Source organism: Protopterus annectens, chromosome 8.part0 (genome assembly GCF_019279795.1).
Source record: "Protopterus annectens isolate FY-2018-M chromosome 8.part0, PAN1.0, whole genome shotgun sequence".
NCBI lineage: Eukaryota > Metazoa > Chordata > Ceratodontiformes > Protopteridae > Protopterus > Protopterus annectens.
Window position 1 is genome coordinate 66919278 of NC_056741.1, and position 22892 is coordinate 66942169.

Below are 22892 nucleotides of genomic sequence, written 5' to 3' on the forward strand. Positions count from 1 at the left end.
ATAACAAAGCTTCCATTTTCTTAGTTTTTTGTATTCTGTTCTGTTTAGTCTCTTCCCACATATCCTTAGCTGCCACACCGGAATCATTTTAATCCCTACTCATAAATACTTCATTTTATCATGTCCCCATAAATATGGATATTGCTGAACCAATTTACCACAATTGCCTTTGTTTCACCTTCATTAATTTTGTATCCCGAAAATATTTGAAACTGTCTCAGAATGTTCCACAACACTGTAATATCTCTTTCTGGTTTTGTCAGGTATAAGACAATATCATGTGCAAATAGTGCCAGCTTTTCTTGACTACCATACTAATCAGATCCTTGAATTTCTGAGTTCCTTATTTTCTTTGCCAGTGGTTCTAAGTATAATGCAAATAACAAAGGGGAAAGAGGGCATCCCTGCGTAGTTCCTCTGTTCAAGCAGAAATTGTTAGAAAGGACCCCACCCACTTTAATTTTCATCTCCAATCCCTCATATATCCTTCTAGATCAACCTTATAATTTTTCAGGAAATGAAAATTCTTCCATTGTCCTGCTCATAAAATTCCAGCTTACTGTGTCAAATGCTTTCTCTTCATCAAGACCCACCAACAACAATGGTATTTTCTTAAATTCTGCTTCCTTCTGGATTATCAATATTGTCAAATGTTTGCCTCCCCTCCACAAAGCCACGTTGATCCATATCAATTTTGAAATGACTTCTGCCTTTGTTTTAGCCATCATAGACATGACTGCTTTATAATCTTGGTTTAGTATTGAACCGGGCCTGTATGAAGCTGGATCCGAAGGATCTTTACTCTCTTTAGGTATTATCGTTCCCACGCCTTCTTCCAGGATGCTGGTACTCTGCCTCCTCTTAAAATACTGTTAAACAAAACCTTCCAGATCTTTTTCCGTTTTTTTCCCTCCTAACTTACAAAACTTCCACAGAATACCATCGATTCCTGCGGACGTTCCTGTATTTTGGTTATCCATCACAATGTTTTATCTTATCTCCTATCCTAAGCGTTAGTAATTGAGCCTCCTCTGCGTCTCACCTTGGAAATGTTTATGGAAGAATTAAATACACCATTTGTATCGTTTCCTGATTTCCATATTTCTCTGCTTTGTGCAGACTTTCGTAGAATTTTCAAAATATTTGTAATATCTCTAGAGAATCTCTTTTATTTCCATTGTTATAGGCACCCAAAGCTTGGCGACAGCCCTTTCTACTTTCTGTTCTCTGAGTTGTGCTAAAAGTTTTTATGCTCTAATGTTGTCATCAAAAAACAGTTGCTTAAGAGCAGTCTTTCTAAATTTGTATATATTATTGCGGTAATCCCTTATTTCCTGCTTAGTATTCTGCAGTTGATCATCCTCTTGTTCTGTACGATTTCCTCTATTATGCAATACTTTAACATTTGTCAGTCCCTCTAAATAATTATTGTTACTTCTTAACCATAGCTCCCTTTCTTTTATTTCCTCCCAATTTTTAAACTCCATCTTAATTTTATCCCACTCACTACTATATTTTCAGAAGAAATTTCTATTCCTCTCAAATAGCTTCTGAATAATCTCCACTACCCATTCCTTAGATTCCTATTTTCAACAAATAGGTAGGAAGGCGCCAGTGTCTTATTTGTATTTAATTACCTTGTGTTTTTATTTCAGTTGTTATTGGCCCATGATCTGAAATAGTTGATCTGATATCGTTAATCCTCATTCATTCCTTACGCATGGGTATCGGTTCCAACCTCGGAACCGAGCCACCCATTTTCCAAGCTCGCATCAGCTTCAAACTCTCGAGCTAAACCCTTACCCACAATCCCAGGGTAGTTAATGAGCTATCCCTTAACCAGTCTATTCAACCAACTTTCTTCCCTTATCCACAAAATCACAGTGAGAGGATTCTGCACTCCCTTGATATTCACAGACAACTGAGATGTTACCTGGACAAGACAAAAACACTCAGAAAATCTGAACAGCTTTTCATTAATTTTCACCCCAGGGCTCTGGGTCTTCCTGCATCCAAGCAGACTATCTTTTCTTGGATTTCTAACACTAACTCCTTTCACTACACTCACCATGGAAAGGATCTTGATGTGGTGGGAGGTTGGCATAATGGTTAAGGTGTTTACCTCATGGCCAGAAGGTGCAAGGTTTGAGCCTCGCATACGGTAATTGGCTAAGCTTAAAATGGTCCACAAGGGCAGTTAGTCTAGTACTAATCTGTGAACCTATGAACCTCTGAAAGTCCATTCTACTATAGCTATGGCTTCATCAAAGGCATTCTTCAAGTATTGGATAACAGTGCCATCCTGTAAGCAGCCACCTGGTCTACTATTCATACCTTTATCACACATTACAAGCCGGATGCTGTCTCCAGAACTACAGCCAGTTTTGTCAAAGCCATTTTACGTGGCTTCATAGTGAGGGTCTCTGCTCCTTCCTTCTCCTTTCCTCTTGAGCTTTGGGACTCTCCCTCAAGTAACGAATACTGCAGTAAGTGAACAGAAGGACATAGAAAATGTATGTAAAATCTTAACATAACTATAGATGTCCTTCTCTTCGGTGCTGCAGTATTCTATCCCTTCCGGCTTCCCCACTGGTCTCTTGTCTTTTCTGGCTGTATTGACTACTCATATCCATAGCCTGCCTTTCCTCCTGGGGTATTCATTTCTGAGGATGGTACATATGTACGTCCATTTTATGACCTACGTCAGACATACCACGTACCCCATAGTGGCTAAAGACTTTTGTATACTGGCCGACGTCGGGTGCCTTCTGGCAGGGATATCCCTCAAGTAAAGAATACCGCAGCAGTGAAGAGAAGGATGTTTCTGGTTATGGTATGATTTTGTACAACTTTTCTTTATCATCTTGGAGCCTTAATCCTGTCTAACTGCCAAACAGAATGAATCTATGCATATGGGGTGGAGTTAGCCTCCCAACTTCAAAGGCAAGTTTGGCACTTGTTGAGACATTGACATTGCATGGAGATAGGGACTCATCTCCCATTACTCAAGTAGAAATACAAACTGTAGTTAGAAAGGTAGTTTATCATGTTACTGTAAAAAACAAATATAACACGCATGATAACAGAGAAGCGTTTTCCACATTTAAAAGGTTTGGGAATGAAATGGGAGAAAGGCAGGTTTTGAAAGACCACCTTATCAGTCTGGGGAGGGTAAACAGGAAGTCAATAAGCCTACAGATACAACTTTGCTATCCTGGAAAGGTGGGGGGACACTATGTACCGTCAGGTATAGCAAAGATAAAGGCATAGTGCTAGCTCTAGGAATGCAGAAATAGGAAGTTCCTACCTCATTTAATGGTCTGTGCTAGCATACACCTATGGCAGAACAGCTTAGAAAAGTACAACCATTAGAAGGAAGAAAGTGACTTAGCAAGTTATTGCAAGCTGAAAGCAATACAAAGCGGGAGTAGAAGTGTGTCTCCAGCTTGAAAGTGTTGCAGAGCATGGCATAAAAATGACTAGCAGGGCTGCAAAGATGGAGCCACTTATCAAGATCATGATTGCCTATCCAGTCTTCCAAATTATGCTTACAAAGGGGTCATGGAGCATATCAGCACTGTGGCATAGAGGGATAAAGCCTTGATGGCCTAGGTGTCCCATGGTCAAATAGCAGCTCAGGCTGCATTTTTCTAACAGAACCCTGTTGGAAAGGAAAAATAAGTTGTTGCTGAAGGGACTTCTCAAATCTCCCTTTTCAGAAGCTATTTCTGGGTTGGAGGCTTCAACCCCTCCTAGAGCCCATAATAAAATTTTGGATGACCCTACTAAGGCCAAGTCTTTGCCTTCATCCCTGGCTGGGGACTCCCACCAACCAAGACCTAAAAAGGCTAAAGTTTCTGCTTCGGAGCTCACTCAGTCAGCCTCAGTGCTTTCGGTGCCTAGACCTTTGGCTCCATCAGTGACCTCGGCTCCGTCTTCTCCTGTAGCCTTTACTATATTGGCACCGAGGGGCTCCTCGGTTCAGACTATTACGACTACTGCATCTGCACTGACCGTTCATTCGGCGCAGACCTTGACCACGTCGGCTCTGACAACTTACTCGGAACCGATGCCTCAGTTTTTGGCTCCAATTTTGTCAGTTCCAGCTTTGGTAGTGGCAACCACTTCGGCACCGATACTTCAGACCATGACCTCGGCACCAATGATTACTTCAGTGCAGACACCTGTAGTCCAGTCTCTCTCGGCACCATTGTTCTCGTTGCAGAATGGTGAGGTGGGCACCGAGCTTGTCTCTTCTGTGGACAGGTCTGTTTCTCCCTCAGTCTCCGTGAGGTCCACTAGAAGCCTTTCCGAGCACAAAGTGCTTCTGGCCAGAGGTATCCCGCCCCCCGGGACCTATCCTTCCTTGGGAGGTGATCACCCATTTCCAAAGACCCCTTCTTATTCTCCTCCTTCATTGCCTTTGAAGTCCATTGATATAGCTTAGTCTTCCCCCTCGGAGGTTCCCTTTATGGCTCTCCTTCTTGGCAGGAGAGTTTTGCTATGACCCAGGATGACAGTTGTGATGCACGTAATTTGCTGTTCCACAGCTATCCAGGGACTCTGAGTCAGCAGGCTGAGCCACTTAGGGGAGGGGTGACCCCTGTCCTCGACACTCACCCCCTCTTCAGGTGGACCAGCCTTTCAACTGATGGAGAAGGCTCTGACTTCTACTGGCAATACTGTGCTGTCTATCCCCCCGCCCTCTTCTGGTACACTGTTTTCACAAGTCTCACCTAGCAGACACTGGGTGCAAGGGCCTCAGGACATATTCTCACAGGAAACCCCTTTTCCACTGTCTTCCCCAGCTTTTCCCTCTGAGGAAGTCCACTGGAAAAGTTTGTGTAAGAGGAAGCACATGGACTCCACAGAGGAGTCCTTCACTGAAGACACAGACTTTGATGAGGGGGAAGGATCCCCCCAGTCACCCTCTGAAGTATCCTTTGGTGATATCCTCGAAATTCTTAAACAGAGAGGTGACTGGTAGCCTTCTAATCTGACCTCTGAGGAGTCTGTGTTCCTGCAGGCCTTTCACACCCGGCCCCCTACCTCCTGGGTTACTCCATCTGCCGATGACCTTGTCCGGCTCATCATGCAGCATACGTGGAAGGCTCCTGACACCGTTGAGGCTATTTCCCGGAGGCCAGATAAGATTTTGTCCCCTCATGCTACAGATCCCCATTGGCCTAAAGGTCTTCCTGTTGATGCTGTGGTAGTGGCGGCCACAACAGAAAAGGATCTGGTGGAAGAAGAAAGCCAGACTGTCCATGCGTCTCACAAAGAGTCCTGGGCCCTGGACAGGATAGGGAAGTGCACCTTTGAATCAGCGACATTTACTATCAGGTCCCTGAATTATATGGCACAGTTTACCAGGCTTCAAAGGGATCTGATTTTCGAGCTCTCTGAGACCTTGGCTGGTGCCGTGTCTGATGAGGTCCGTGACAAAGTGGCCTCTCAGCTGGCCACCATTGAGTCTATATCTAACTTGTCTATGCGACTAATATCCCATTCATCAGAAGGAGCAGCTAGAGTGGCGGGTTCAGCTGTGGTCTTGAAACGACAAGCCTGGATGTGCTTGTGTAATTTCACGGAACTCTTTAAGGCTTCCTTTCATAACGCTCCCATTGAGGCCTCTTCATTGTTTGGACCCAAAGTTAAAAGCACACTGGCCAGATGTGAACAGGACAGTAAGACCCTTTCTCCCATAGTTGTCCATTATTCTTCCTCCAACGTGTTTTCTCCTGAAACCAAAAGAGTGGGAAGATATGGTTCAAGAAATCTCAGCGTCCTTTCCATGACACACAGGCTGAGTTCTCCCCTAGAGACAGAGGGGTAAACTCACAAGGAAGATGCTCCTTTTGGAGCAGAAGGGGTCCGTGTAACCAGGGTTCCAGGGACTCTTTCCCAGGCCAATCCTACCAGTGCTCCTGAAGAGTGGCCCAACTCCTTTCCACTGGAGGTGGTTGGGGGTCATTTCTCCTTGTACCCTTTTTCCTGGCTAACCATCACCACCGATTCTTGGGTACAAAGGGTTATAACCAGAGGTTGTCATATTCCCCTTCGATCTTTGTCCTGTCCCTTCAAAAAATCTTCCCGACGTTCCACCCAGTCAAAGGGAAGAAGCAGCACTAGAGATAGAAAAGCTGCTAAGAAAGAGTCATCCAAATAGTCCCTCCAGACCAGATAGGATCCGGATTCTACTATTTTTGGTGCCAAAGAAAACCGGGGACTGGAGACCAATTTTGGATCTCCATGTATTGAACAATCTTGTGAGAGTACAAAAATTCCAGATGGTCACAATACAGTCTGTCTTCTCGCTTTTGGAAAAAGACGATAGGATGTGCTCGATAGATCTTCAAGATGCGTACTACCACATAAAAGTGGACAGGCCATCAAGAAGATTTCTGCACTTCCGTGTGGGAGCCAGTCACTACCAGTTCAGAGTACTGCCCTTCGGACTCTACAGCCTCCAGAGTGTTCACAAAGTGCATGGCAGTCGTCACAGCTCACTTGCGACTACAAGGATTCCAGGTGTTTCCATACCTAGATGACTGGCTCATTTCCACTACCACCAGACATCTACTGGAAGAAGCCTTGGCATACTCTCTCCTCACTCCACAAAGGCTAGGCATAACCATAAACTGGCAAAAATCCAATCTCACCACATCTCAGTCAACAGAATTCATAGGGGTTATCTTGGATACAAAGAACTGCAGAGCTGCCATTCCAGAGCACAGAATTCTAAGGATAAAGCAACAACTGATCCCAATCCTTTCAAGGGAGAAATCCACAGCTCACTCTGTCCAACAGCTGTTGGGTTTCATGGCAGCCTCCATCACCATTGTTCCCCTGGCCAGGTTTCATATGAGGCTTCTACAGTGGCTACTGCTCACCCAGTGGTATCCTTTTCAGCATCCTCTTTCAGCCAAGATTCTAGTAACCCACAGGTGCAAACAGGATTTAAACTGGTGGATGACACACAGTCCATCACAATGGTCTTGCCCTTTCTCCCCCCAGCAACCCAAGGCCACAGTGACCACGGATGCCTCCCTGATGGGGTGGGGGGCTATGTCAGGGACAGACAGTCCAAGGCACTTGGTCTGAATTGGAGGCCCAACTGCATATAAATGTTCTAACATTCCATCCCCTGCTGCTGTCTGGGATGATTATGATTCAATCAGACAACATGGCGTTGGTCTGGTACAACAACAAACAAGGTGGAATCAAATCTTACCCCCTTTGTCGAGAGGCCATGAGGATATTGCAAAGGGCAATGGCTACCAACCGTTTTCTTCTAGCAATGCACATTCCCGGGAGTTCCAACGTGATAGCAGATAGACTCAGCAGGTGCATTCTACAACCTCATGAGTGGTCCCTGAATCCCTTGATAGCAGCAGAGATCTTTCACCCCTGGGGCCATCCTTGCTGTGACCTCTTTGCAACCCCAACCAACTACAAATGCAGCAACTACTTCGCCCTGATTCCCCCTCCGGGATAGTCACCCAGGGACACTCTAGTCCACGATTGGCCCTCGGGTCTTCTTTATGCATTCCCACCTTTTTCCCTCATTCCCCAGTTTCTGAAGAAAGCCCGTCAGTTAAAGAGCAGGGTGATCCTCATTGCACCATATTGGCCTCATCAGATTTGGTTCCCCTTCCTTTGGCCTCACCTACTTGATCGATCATGGAGTCTCCATCCAACCCCAGAGTTGATCTCACATCCGCAGAACCTGATTCATCCCAACTTGGACAGCCTAAAGCTCACAGCTTGGCTACTCCACTTCCCTTGATTGCCAGGCAGAATGATCTTTCTTTACCAGTACGTGACATTCTCATTGCATCTCATAGGTCTTCCACTAGAATTACTTATCTAAGTAAGTGGAAAAGATTTACCTGTTAGCTGAAAGAAAAACAAGTAGATCTCTTCTCAGCACCAGTATCGATAATACTAGAGTATCTGGGCGACCTTTTTCAATCAGGTCTATCGGCCTCTACTATTAGAGTTCATTTGGCGGCAATATCTAATTTCCATGAGGGTGCCCAAGACTCCTCTCTTATGTCACACAAATTGTGCAAGACCTTCATAAGAGGTGTGAATCATCTGAAGCCACCTTTTAGAGAACTTATTCAACCATGGGATCTATCATTAGTTCTACAAGCTCTGACAATGCCACCCTTTGAACCAGCTTATTCTTGCGAGCTCAAATGTTTGTCATGGAAAACCTTGTTTTTGGTCGTCAGTACTTCTGCCAGGTATATCTCTGAGCTTTAAGCTTTATGCGTCAAGAGTCCATACTTGATTTTTCATAGAGCTAGAGTATCTTTGAGAACTAATCCTTCATTTCAGCCAAAAGTGATCTCTGAAATGTCCATTAATCAAGCCATTGAATTGCCAGTTTTCTTTCCCAACCATTCAAACAGAGGAGAGTATTGCCTACATACCCTAGATATTCACAGGCAAATCCATTTTTACTTAAACAGGACTAGGTCCTCTCGTAAATCTGACCAGTTGTTTTTGGCCTATTCTGGACCTAGATTAGGATCTGCTGTTGCTAGGGTCTCATTAGCTAGATAGTTAAAAGACTGTGTGACCTTCATTTATACACAACGTAATATTCTGTTGCCTACTGCCATGAAGGCTCATTTGACAAGGTCAGCGGCAACTTCTGCTGCCTTCCATGCCAGAGCTTCTTTACATGACATCTGTGCAGCTGTAACTTGGGCTACGCCTCATACCTTCATCAATCATTACAAATTGGATTTGGCCTCCAGGGCAAGAGCATCTTTTGGTTCTATGGTGCTCAGGAATGTCTTTTCACGAGAGCCTCCCAGGAATAGAGGTAGCTAGGGACTCTGTCCCCTATGTAAGGAATGAACGAGGATCACCAATATCAGATAAAGAAGTTATGTCTTACCATAACGTTCCATCTGTATTGTTGATCCTTGTTCAGTTATTACGACCCTCCCTCCTTCCCTCTCCTGTGGCTTCTAGTGGATCTCACCATCTGATTCTTTTAGGTCATTTGACCACAGGTAGCCTCTACCTCTGCCTTCTTTTGACTTGCAAACTCAATCTGAGGTAACAGGGAGATGGGGATTATGGGTAAGAGTTTAGCTCGAGAGTTTGTAGCTGATGCGAGCTTGGAAAATGGCCGGCTCGGTTCCGAGGTCGGAACCGATACTCATACGTAATGACTGAACAAGGATCAACAATACAGATGGAACGTTATGGTAAGACATAACTTCTTTTTTTGTTATGCTTGGCTTTTAGCTGACTATTCCAGACTCTGTCTAATGGTATATGCTGCTTGGGTTGGATGATTTCTGTAAAGTTGATCACATATGCATCATTTGCCTTTACCCTCATGTCCTGATCCTGTGGCTTAAATATGTTTATTTAGTTGACAAATTATTAAGTAGATTAATTAAATGGTAGTACCATGTATGAATTCTTGTGGTGATTATCAGACCTATCAGCAGTTGTATTTTTCAAATGTTAATGAAGTAAACCTGGTAAACTTCGGTTAGTGTACAGGCAGGTTTACAAATGGTCTGATAACTGAACAGAAATACTTTAACCACCTGTATGTCTGCATCAGGCATCTTGCCGCTTGATTTGAGGTAGTCTGTGAAGAGCTTAAATAGTTAATGCTGGCGTCTGGCATCAGTTAGATAAAATCATTTCCATACCACTGAATACGTTTTAGGTTAAGTTACTGTCATAGAGAAAGAAGCACAGAGTTCAGTAATGAACCCTAGAGTGTGCCTCGCCTGATTTTAGGTATACCTCCAAGCCGAGTTGGTTGTGTCTCATGAGTAAATCAACTGTGACTGAACTCTAACAGGCCCATGTTGGTTTCATCATGTGCAGACCAAAAATTAACATCATTAAATATGTTTTGCAGTGTATGTGGTTCTTGTCAGTTCCTTGTCATCAGTTCACCTCAAAATGTGATTCAAAATGCATGCTAATCCTCAGATCTAGGACATAGCTGCATTTTAAAGAGATTGATTAAATAATCATGTTATTGGATGTTCTGCTGTTGTTTTCTGACATTTTACTTTGTGTATACAATATTTTATGAAGTGTTTAGTCTTAGAAAAATCAGTTAATAATTTAAAATGAGCTTGATATTGCAATAAACACTTATTTTTCTTATAGCCAAAAGAAATTCATGGCTCGGAACTTGAAAGGTGAGGAAACATCCCAGCTTGAGAAACACTTGTTCCACGGAACCACTGAAAACTCTGTGACAGCCATATATAAACTGAACTTTGACCCCCGTGTGTCAGGAAAGAATGGCACACACTACGGAGATGGAACATATTTTGCTCAAAATGCACAGTACTCCAATACCTATGCAATACCATCGAACAATGGCTGTCGTTACATGTTCCTGGCAAAGGTTCTGGTGGGAAAGTATGCCCGAGGCTTCTCATCATACCGTCGCCCACCACCTCTGCAGTCATCTTGCCCTGACAGTAGCCTCTATGACTCTTGTGTAGACAATGTCATAAACCCCACAATCTTTGTTATCTTTGACAGCTGTCAGTGCTACCCACACTTTCTAATTAAGTACAGAAACTTAACAAATCAGGTGCAACTGGACAGTTAGAAATTGAGTGACGCAGAGCAGAAACCAAGAAAAATATAAGTGCAGCAGGCATAAAAGTGCATCGTATTTTCAACTACTAGAGTGATATTGGAAAAAAAGTAAATTATTATATTTTTATTACTTCTGTTCTACTTTCTTCTTGTTTATATAAGTATCTGTTGATGCCACAATCACTCCTGAACCTCTCCATTCCTCTTATCCTGTTATGTACACACTGCAAGCTGCAAAGTTCTTAAGAGACTCCTATGTACCTGGCATTAGATGGTACAATGTTCATACCAGGATACCACAAGACATTTGCATAACACTCATTTGTGAAACATGACTGAAACCCACCTCCCAAAAATATTTGCATGACTGAAATCCACCTCCCAAAAATATCTGTCTCCACTTTGCAAGCAACCAAATTATCCCTCTGGATCACCTTGGTATCAGAACTGGTGGCAGGTGTGTGCTTCCATCTCCGTTAGAAAATGTAACCACTTTATTGATAACTGACAGTTTTGGCTCAGGCTAGCTTACTGCAGACAAATCCTTAAACCATAACTCCATGCTGTTCTTTTCTTGGATTTTTCGAGTTTCTTAAAGACTTATCACAAATAGAAATAACAGCTTAATATTCAAAGACTAATTTTTTAGTCCACAGCATTTTCCAATGGCTCCCATGTCTGTGACCATTTGGCTCATTCATTATTCTCAGTATTATGAGCCAGGCTTCATCAGCAGGGCAACAAACCCAATATCCAAACCAAAAAAACTATCAGTTAACAGGTCTTGCTCCTAATCCCATTGAGTGGAATGCAGTAACCTTTTCTTGGTCAGTAAACACTAACAGCTGTCCTGTACTGCATCAGAAAACATCTATGCCACCTGCAATGTACTTCTATGCATTGATTTGGTTCAGTTCTGCCAAACTCCTGGCACAAAGTCTTCTGCTGCTGTTCTAATGCAATGTGTTCAAATTATTTTTTCTTTCCTTCTGAAGGGCTAATGGGGAAATGTGAATGACTACAGAACTGCTGATAAATGCTTAAACAAAGGGACAGTGCATGGGCTTTCTGGAAATAAATCCTTTGGAGTGATGACCACATCTAGTATATTAGCCATCACAGTCAAGAAAAAAAAGCCATTAGACTACAGAAGGCAATGTATTTGCATCATAATCTATATCGTCCTGTTGTGCAAATAAGTTAAGATATGAAGTAAGCAAAAAGAAAAATCCATGGTATCCCTTCAAGTCCAGAAAACCCAGTATGCAAGCTATACTTGGTCAAAAACAAACCAAGCAGAAACTTTGCAGTGTGGAGGGTGTGAAGTTCATTATCTGAAATATGTTATGCACCGAGTTCACTAAAAAAAAAATCGAACTTTAAAATGCACGCTACAAAATAATAAAATAATAGGTAGTCCATAGTTGAGTTAAGAATGGAATATCCTTTATTGAAACAAACAAACAAGCGATCCTAGTTGAGTGTAATGAAAAGCATTAAAGATATTCATTCATTTTTATATAATCAGGGTATTTAGAGCAAGGGACTGGTTACAGAGGATGGTTCTGCTAAGAGTAATTAAAGCATTAAACTCATTCCTTTATCCAAGTTGGCCTTCCCCCTTAGCACCGTAGTGTAAACTGTGACTGTGCTACCTTAGAACTGAAAATTAAAATCTAGAGACAAATTAAAATATGCAATATAAGAGCAGCTTATTAAGGCTAAGCTACTATTAAGCTACTAATACAAAATGCATTAATTAAGAAACTCACTGACAGTATGACCAATTAACAAACAAATTGATTTACCACCTTTTTGTTAATCATTTTGTTAGTGAGTTAGTTTCTTAATTAATGAAGTTTGGGTTACTAGGTTAGTCTTAATAAGCTGCTCTTATATATTTTATTATTTTGTAGTATGTATTTTAAAGTTCAGATTTTATTACTGAACTAGGAGCAGAACACATTTCAAGGAGTGAACATCACACCTTCCGCACTGCGAAGATATGAAATAAACTGACAGGCCGAACTAAAGCTTCTTGTAATTCTGTCTCATTTAGCCCAGACGTCTTCAGTTCAGAATTCTGGAATCTTCCACACATGCCCAGTACTTCATCCAACATACTACCTGCTAGACAATATGAGCCTTATACATCACCTAACCGAGGAGTATATCCAGGAAATAAACTCCTAGAATCGTTACCAAAACACAGCAGTTCGTGTGGTAATGATATCCGTCCATGATTTGTCTAAATATGTAACAACCACATTGTACACCAATTTTGCTACATCTTCAACCTCTTGTAACATACCATAATCCCAATCCCTTAATGCACAGCACCAGCGATTACCTCTAACTGCAAGCCCATTTCACTACTGCCCCACCTCCAACTACAGGCCTATTTCACTGGGGCCCCATCTCCAACTCCAAGCCCATTTCACTGCTGCTCCACCTCTAACTACAGGCCCATTTCACTGCTGCCCCACCTAAAACTACAGGCCCATTTTACTGCTGCCCCAACTCCCACTACAGGCCCATTTTACTGCTGTCCCACTTCCAACTACAGGCCCATTTTACTACTACCCCACCTCCAGCCACAGGCCCATTTCACTGCAGCTCCATCTCCAACTAAAGGCCTTTTTCACTGCTACCCCACCTCCAACTAAAGGCCCATTTCACTACTGCCCCACCTGCAACTACAAACCCATTTCACTGCTGCCCCACCTCAAAGTGCAGGCCAGTTTCACTCCTGCCGCACATCATTAAACTGCTTGATAAAGAAGTGCCCATTATGTGTATGCGAATAATATTCTGTCCCTGCACCAGCATGGCTTTGTGACAGAGAAACAGATGTTTCTCTAGTCTTTATTGATGACCTTCTTTCATACATGTTATGTTAATCCAACATTTCTAGTAAATTCCTGTGTTTCCTCCACCTTTGGAACATTCACTAACAAATGATTTCAGAGCGAACATTTAGCGTGTATGCCAGCAGGACCTTCTCTCCCCAACAACCATTTTATCAAGGGTACCTTAAAGGCTCAGCACTCAGCTCTGTGCTTTTTCCTCTATTCATAAGCCATCTACTCACTGATCTCTACCACTGAAACATTATTTTTTGCACCGACAACTTGATAATGCACAAATGTGCTTCTTATTGTCCTAACAAATTTACAGACAGGCCTGAGCAGTCTCTCACAGCAGTATCACTGTCCTAACAAACCTACAGATGGGCCTGAGCTGTCTGTCACAGTTGTATCACTGACCTAAGAAGCCTACAGAAGGGCACAGTAGTATCACTGTCCTAACAGACCTACAGACAGACCTGAGCTGTCTGTCACAGTGGTATCACTGACCTAACAAGCCTACAGAAGGGTACAGTGATATCACTGTCCTAACAGACCTACAGACAGGCCTGATCTGTCTGTCACAGTGGTATCACTGACGTAACAAGCCTACAGAAGGGCACGGTGGTATCACTGTCCTAACAAACCTAAAGACAGGCCTGAGCTGCCTGTCACAGTCGTATCACTGACGTAAGAAACCTACAGAAAGGCCTGAGCTGTCTGTCACAGTGGTATCACTGACCTAACAGGCCTACAGAAGGGCACAGTGGTATCACTGTCCTAACAGACTTACAGACAGGCCTTTGCTGTCTGTCACAGTGGTATCACTGACCTAACAGGCCTCTCTCACAGTGGTATCACTGTCCTAACAAACAGGGGTGGGAGGTTGGCAAAATGGTTAAGGCGTTCACCTTGCAGACACAAGGTGCAGGGTTTGATTCTCACATGTGGTAACTGGCTAGACTTAAAATGGCCCACAAGGGCAGTTAGCCTAGTACAAATCTATGAACCTATGAACCTAAACCTACTGAAAGGCCTGAGCAGTCTCTCTCACAGTGGTATCACTGTCCTAACAAGCCTACAGATAGGCCTGAGCAATCTTTCTCGCAGTGGTATCACTGACCTAACAAGCCTACAGATAGGCCTGAGCAGTCTTTCTCACAGTGGTATCACTGTCCTGACAGACCTACTGAAAGCCCTGAGCAGTCTCTCTCACAGGGGTATTACTGCCCTAACAAACCTACTGAAAGGCCTGAGCAGTCTCTGTCACAGTGGTATCACTGCCTTAACAAACCTACTGAAAGGTCTGAGCAGTCTCTCACAGTGGTATCACTGTCCTAACAAACCTACTGAAAGGACTGAGCAGTCTCTCTCACAGTGGTATCACTGACCTAACACACCTACTGAAAGGCCTGAGCAGTCTCTCTCATAATGGTATCACTGACCTAACATGCCTACTGAAAGGCATGAGCAGTCTCTCTCACAGTGGTGTCACTGCCTGGCAAACCTACTGAAAGGTCTGAGCAGTCTCACACAGCAGTATCATACAACAGCTTTTGCATTCACTGTGAGAGAGACTGCTCAGGCCTATCTGTAGGCTTGTTAGGTCAGTGATACCACTGTGAGAGAGATTGCTCAGGCCAATCTGTAGGCTTGTTAGGAAAGTGAGACAGGGGTCCAGGGAAGTAAATAGTGTGGGAAGAAATAGCCAGGGAATTGTTATGGCTAGGCTTGTATAGGCGCTAGGGCTGATAGCCTAGTACAATCCTGTGAACCTATGAACCTATAAACTAACCAGAATTGAAGACCATTATCCAACTATACCTCATCATACTTGCCGCAACCAAGAAACTGAATGTGTATCCAGATCCAGAGACATGAGTTGAATTCTAGACACTCCGCTGTTAGTCTACACTAAAATCCTAAAATTAAAGATAAGTAACATTTTCTGTGACCGTTGCAAAGTCTTCAGATATGTCACACCAGAAAAGAGGCTTACCTAGTCTAACCTCAACTAGAATACAGCTTTCCTCATTGCCAAAAAATGTGTAAAACCTCAAATCAGCAGAGTCATTTTATTCTTCCCTCGCCTCTTTAAATTCCACGCTAGTTTCTTAATAGTGCAAGCAAGCTACCTATCTTTATTTTCAAATCTTACAACATCGTATCCCCTGTCATTACATCCAAGCTATTAAAAAAAGCCTCTCTCACTCAGATATGGTCACATTCCTGCAAAGATCCCAATACTTCTCACACATTCTCTAGTTTAGGACAAAAGCTACAAGCTACACCCCCTAGCAGCATAACTATCCTACTGTTCAAGAATTTAGATTAAACTTGTAGCTCATTTAACCAAAGAGGTAATCTATACTTACTTTAAACAATTTGCAATAACTGAAATTTTACATCGTGTTACTCAGATTGTATAAAACCATCTTTCTCAGCTGACTTGCTAATGTATTTTATAAATAATGATCACAGTGTTACTAACTGAAACATGGTAGAGAATCCTTTGTACAAGTTGTTTTCCTTTTTACTGACAAAAACTTAAAACTGTATTCAGATCTACCTGTAAATAATTTGCTTGTGCTTATTGTATTTATACAACAAAACATGCAATGATCTTTATTTTTTAGTGTATTACATTGTGAACCTTGCACTGTCTCATTCTCTGTTAAGGTGTTGAAAGTGTTCCAGCAGTGTAACAAGTAGGAAAACAGTTACATTTACTAACAACGTAATGTATTGAGAGTGTTCCAGCAGTGTAACAAGTAAGCAGCAAAAACAGTTACATTTACTACAAAACGACATGTAATGTGTTGTTTCAGCAGTGTAACAAGTAAGCAAAACAATTGTTAAATTTACTAGAAAGCAGTATGTAATGTGTTGAGTGTTTCAGCAATGTAATAAACAAAACTATTGTTAAATCTACTACAAAGCAGCATGTATTGAGACTGTTTCAGCAGTGTACAAGTAAGCAAAGCTATTGTTAAATCTACTATGCCACACGTGTTGAGAGTGTTGCATAAATTTAGTAATTAAAGCTATTGATAAATTTACTACAAAGCAATATGTAATGTGAGAATGTTGCAGCAATGTCACAAGTAACCAAAACTATTCTTAAATTTACAATAAAGCAACAAGTAGTCTTTGTGCTGTCTTATTCTGTGGTCTGCATTCTAGGCTGTGGCTGAAACTGGTGGGTCCTATAGGATCAGTCCATTACCCAGTCAACAGAATTAAATAAATAAATAAATAAAATATATACCTGCATAGTGTTTACCATCATAATGTCGAGTACACATTGCTCGGCACTGCAAATACGAACACCGTCTTGCAACTGCTGAAAATGCTGAACGCCGATGTTCCAAACTGCAAAGTCTTACCCCCTTTTTGACCCATGTTAGCACTTGTTTTTAGGTGTACAGCGGTTGGAAATTTTGATGTTCAGTGTTTTTGCAACATTTTGACCGATCAGCATTATGGGATTCGGTGAAAGGTGTCCCTCATATGCAGTGTTGAGCAATGTGTGCTCGACATTATGATGGTAAACCCCTGCACACAAATATGCAAACACTCATGAATATGTAAACACAAATGCGTACATACCATAGTGTATACACACACACAAATATGTAAACACAGATGCATACATACCACAGTGCACACACACAGATGTGTAAAAACAGATACATACCACAGCACACCTGGTCATGCACACACACATACATGTAAACACAGATGCATACATACCACAGTGTGCATGTGCACACACACACACACACACACACAAATACATAAACGTACATGTGTGCACACAAATGCATAAACACAAATACATACATACCGCAGCACACCTGCTCACTCACACACAAATAAACAGATGTATGAATACCACAGTACACATTCATGCATGCACACACACACACAGATATGTAAACACTTATGCATACATACCACACTACACCTGCTCACTCACATGTGAATATGTAAACACAGATGCATACATACCACAGTATATATGCACACAGAAATACGTAAGCACAGATGCATTGCACACCACAGCACAGCTGCTGACTCACATAAATAATTATAGAAACAGACATATACATGCCAGTTTAAAAACATGAATACATAAGCACAGATGTATATACATGCATACAACAGTACGCACATGCACACAAGAATGCATAAACAGGTAGATACTACAGTATACCTGCTCACTCACACACAAATATGTAAACACAGGTGCATACATACCACATTGCGCACACACACACACACACACACACACACACACACACACACACACACACACACACATATGTAAGCACAAATGCATACATACCATATTGCACACACACACACATAAATATGTAAGCACAAATGCATACATACCACATTACACACACACACACACACACACACACACACACACACACACACACACACACACACACACACACACACACACACACAGTACATAAACACAGATGTATGAATACCACAGTAGAACACAACATGAATGCATAAACAGATACCACATTATACCAGATCACTCACATAAGAATATGTAAACACAGATGCATACATACCACAGTGGACATGTGCACGTGCACACACATAAGCACAGATGCATCCATACTGCAGCACACCTGCTCACTCGCACACAAATATGTAAACAGATATATGCCTACCACAGTACACATGCATGCACTAACACACACAAGCACACACACAAATATTTAAACACTAATGCATACATATCACACTACACCTGCTCATTCACACACATACATAAACACAGATGCATACATACCACAGTGCACATATGTGCACACATACATGTAAACACAGACACATACATACCACACTGCACCTGCTCATGCACACACAAAACACTGACACATGCACACACACACACACACACACACACACACATGACTGTAGATAATGCTAAGATCACTTTATAGTGCAGGTGATAACAGCCCAGTAAATGCATGAAATAGGCACTGGTGGTACAGGGTTTGTTACTGTGCTCTGTTTGTCCTGATTTTTTTATTTTTAATATCAAATCGCAGTATAGGCTTAAAGTGATTACCTCACATTTTTATTGATGAAGAAAATGGCTGTCATGAAAAGATCTTTAATGCCCTAAATCTCCATGCTTGTATGCCTTAATTAGGACGACTGTATTTTGCTCAGTAAAAAAATGCTGTGCTGGAAGAAGACATGTTAAATACAGATTCTGCAACATCTTGCATGCAGTTGTGAGGCATAATAAAGGAAAATAAATGTGACTGAATATCGTGACTTCAAATTCCATATGCATCATTTCATGTAATGTAACATTTTGATATTGCATATTCGATTTGTGTGTACTGAAGTACGCTGATTTAAAATTACACCTAGGATCTGTAAGGTAAGATGCCAATTGCCACATATTTATTTATGAGCTATTTTGTAAAGCTGGTTGAGCTTTACACACACACACACACACACACACACACACACACACACACACACACACACACACACACACACTTATATACCCCAAGTCGTCTCTGTTTTTAGATGACATGTATTTTTCACATCTTTCCTTGTACTCTTTAGCCTGCTACATTAAGGTATGAATATGAAACAGAAGAGTAGAAGCTATTCTGATCCCTTCCTGGCTCTCTGATGATATTAGCAGTCCTATCATCATCATCCCCCTTTTTCTCCATTTTCAACATGGGTTTGGGGTGTAGCAGCATCCAACTCGTCTCCCCACCTTCATCATTCATGTTTGATTGTTGCAGGTCTTCTCTGACACAATCCATCCATCTCTGTGCTGGATGGCCTCATTTCCTCTTGCCCCCTTCCTGTCTGTCCAAAGTCATCACCACCGGATTGTCTTCTGCTTTTCTGCACATGCCTGAACCACCATTTTGTTTTCTCTTTGACCTTCTCTGCGATTGGACCTTCCCTTCTGCTCTGATGTGCTCTTTTCTTCATTTGTCCCGTGTTGTACATCCTAACACTCATCTTAGGAACTTTGTCTCCATCACCTCTAGGTTCATAGGTTAGTACTAGGCTAATTGCCCTTGCGAGCCATTTTAAGCCTAGCCAATTATCCCTTGTGAGACTCAAACCCTGCACCTTGTGTTTGTAAGGCAAGCACCTTAACCATTAGGCCATCCTCCCAACCCATAGGCCTTTACTGCCCAAGTTTCTGTACTGTACAGTAGTACTGGTCACGCCATTGTTTTGTGCACTTTTTCACCTTCTTTCATTCTTCTGTCATACACTTTCTGTGACACTTTGTGCCAGTTGGCTGCAGCCCCTCTGATTCTAGCTTTGATTTCCTCACTCAGGCTACCCTTCTCCTCTACCACCCCTACTAGATACTTGAAGCTGTTAACCTGTGGTTCCACTGTCTTCCCTCTTTTCTCAGTTATCAACTTATTTCCCTCATTTGCTATCATTACAACTGTCTTATTTGCACTCAGTTTCTTCCCACGTGTCTTCAGTTTTGCATTTTATTCCCCTATCTTTTGCTGAAATTCTTTCTCAGAGTCTGCTTGTAATGCCACATCATCTGTGTACAGTAACTTTGTTGATCTGTCCTGTCTGACCTGTTTGTTAATGTAATCCATCACTAGTATGAACATCAGGGGGCTCAGAGCTGAACCCTGGTACACCCACTTCCATTAGGAGCCCCTCTGTGAAACTGAACACTGTTTGTATTTGAGTCATTGGATCCTTGTACATAACTTGCACTAATTATACCAATGTTTCTGGGACTTCAGTCCAGCACAGGACTGCCCAAATCAGTTTTCTTGGGACCTTGTCATATGCTTTCTCCAAGTTTAAGAATGTCTAGTTGGACTGTTTCATTCACCTCTGTTTTTCTCAACTATCTGTCTCACTGCAAACATTGGGTCACCTGTGCTGAATCCGAAATGCTCATTTTCTATCTTACTTTCTGTTACTCTGCATATTAATCAAACACTATCTCTAGAACTTTCCAACAGTGTGACAGGAGTTGATACCTCTCTGCTGCCCACAGTTGTGAATGCCTCCATTGTTCTTGTGCTCACTGGCACTGGTATGCTTATTCTCCAGTCATCTGAGATGCGCCTTTCTCTCTATACTGCAATGAGTACCTTCAGGAGCCATTTGTCTGTCTCACCCAGTGTCTTGATCATAGGGTCATGGGTACATACTAGGCTAACAACCACAGGGGCTTTTTAAGTCTAGCCATGCAATTCAACCCATCTGTGTCCATATGTATCATGGGCATTTATTAGAAGAGGGTATGTTAGGAAGTTTCAGAAGGTTGTGGGGGGGGGGGGGGTTCTGCCCGCCTTTGTCTTATCAGAGACCTAGTGGCCAGACCCAAGTTGAATTTCCGATTTCCCATCCATTGGTCAAGGTTGCACTTAATTAGGGTTAGGGATGGACTCTGCTTAATTTGGATAGGCAGCCTGTGCTAGAGCATAGGGATTCTCTGAGACACGTATCTGTCTTGCCAGCATGTCCTATGTCACAAGCAGAATATAAATCTTTGGATCTATTGGTTCTTATGCTGTTCACTTTGTGGATGTGCAAAATTTTCATCAGAAATGGATCTGAGAATTATTTGTATGCTAGGCATAAATCACCTCTCACTAACCTTTAGGAAATGGAGTATAGAGAAAAGGCTTTAATGCAATCTGTATAGGACAATGTGTTTATACCCAGGATTCTCCTGGTAAGGAACTTTTGTGGGCAATCCAACTGTTGCATTTGTCTGGTCAGGTACATGCCAAAGGGGGCATTATACTCATTTGATGGGTCTGATAAGGGCAGAATAAAGTGGCAATAAGACTTCTTTGGACCTGGGTGCCATACCTTTACTTATACGTTGGGTGACATAAAATTATTTATTTATTTATTTTTTACTTTCCTAGCCACATGTTGGTCAATAGCCAAATTACTGACTATATATATGTTCCTAGATCCCTGAATAACCAGGTCAACTCTTAGTGGTGTCTTACTGATGGAGTAAGTAACCTGGGTGGACATTTTCCCAAAAGGCACTATAATACATTTCTTTGCATTGCGTTTTAATCCGTGACAGTGTCACCAGTCATTTTTCCCTGTTAGACCCTCTTGTAAGATATTTGTGTTATGAGGGGAATCTGTGATAGCTCCCAGTTTGCAGTTACCTGTGAACTTGGTCAGCAAAAGGCCCTTGACATTAGCCTTTATCTCCAAGAAGTAGATCCCAAATAGGAGTTTTTACAGCATGGAGTCCTGAGGTATCCTGCTTGACCAGTCTCTTAGAGGAGGTGGTCTCATCAATCCTGACTTCCTGGGTCCTGTCTGTGAGCCATCTTGTCAATCTAGCAAGTTATGTAGGGTTTTATACCCAATTTGGTGAGTTTTTCAACTATACCCAAATAGGTTATTGTACTGAACATGTTAGCCAAGTCCTGGTAGGCAGTTTGCACCTTTTTTCCCTTCATCCATTGCTTTGTTGACCTTCGCAAAGTTCACCAGGTTTTGGTAAGCATGACCTTCCCTTGACAAAGCCAGATTTGGTGGGGTCCAGTGTCTGAAGGTTGCTTATGTCTTTGATCATTTCTGTGATAATTCATTCCATGACTTTGCATATTAGACGTCTTAGACTAATGGGTCTGTAGTTTTTGAGGTTGGTTGATTATCCCACTGGATAACCATTGCAGTCCTCCATTCTTGTAATACAAAGCCTGTTTTGAAGCTATAATTGAAAAGTGACTCAAGTTATCATGATAGCCTACATGAGTATGATATTACCGGGGCCCATTGAGGCTGTGTGTTTTGTTTTTAGTGAATGCTGCCAGAACCTGCTCCCTGCTAATAGTTGGGGGGGGGGGGGTGTATGCTTGTACATATTTTGTGGGGAAAGGCAAGGTGGAGTGGGGGGGAATTTTGAGCTGAATTTATCAGCCAGCAGATTGGCTATGCTCTGCTCACTAAAGGTGGCACCACTGACCAACAGTTTGGCTCATTAATGTGTGCTGCTTTTGAGGTTATGGGAATAGCTATAAAAGGCCTTGTGGTTATCTTTAACCTGTGAGGCTATCTTGATCTCATAATTGACCTTGTTCCCATAATTAGTCATCCTAGGTTCATGCTTTGTTTAATTAGAAACCTCTGTTTATGGGAGGTTCTGGTCCTGATTTTACTCATGACGGTCTTCCTTTTGTTATATGCCCTATTAAGGTTAGGATACCACCAGAGTGGTTTGATTTTAGAGTTTGTTTTGGGCTTATTTTGAGTAGGTGCAGCAGCCTGCATACAGCCAGTTACATGGTTGTGCAGGTCTCTGAGCAGTTCTGCATAGGATGCTGTGGTTACTGAGAGGTAGGAGGGCATTTAACTTTGACTTAATAGGATGTAGTTTACTTTAGAATGCTTCCTAAGTGTTATAGG

General features: G+C 42.2%; 1 protein-coding gene across 2 annotated transcripts in view; it reads left to right on the forward strand.

Moving 5' to 3' along the window:
• LOC122808650 (protein mono-ADP-ribosyltransferase TIPARP-like) overlaps positions 1-16600 on the forward strand; it is a 519303-nt gene extending 502703 nt beyond the window's left edge. For both annotated transcript variants that reach the window (XM_044079621.1, XM_044079622.1), the window contains exon 6: positions 10162-16600. In XM_044079621.1, coding sequence (XP_043935556.1) covers positions 10162-10615 — 454 coding nt within the window. In that variant the 3' untranslated portion in view covers positions 10616-16600. The remainder of the gene's footprint in view (positions 1-10161) is intronic.
• The last annotated feature ends 6292 nt before the right edge of the window (positions 16601-22892 follow it).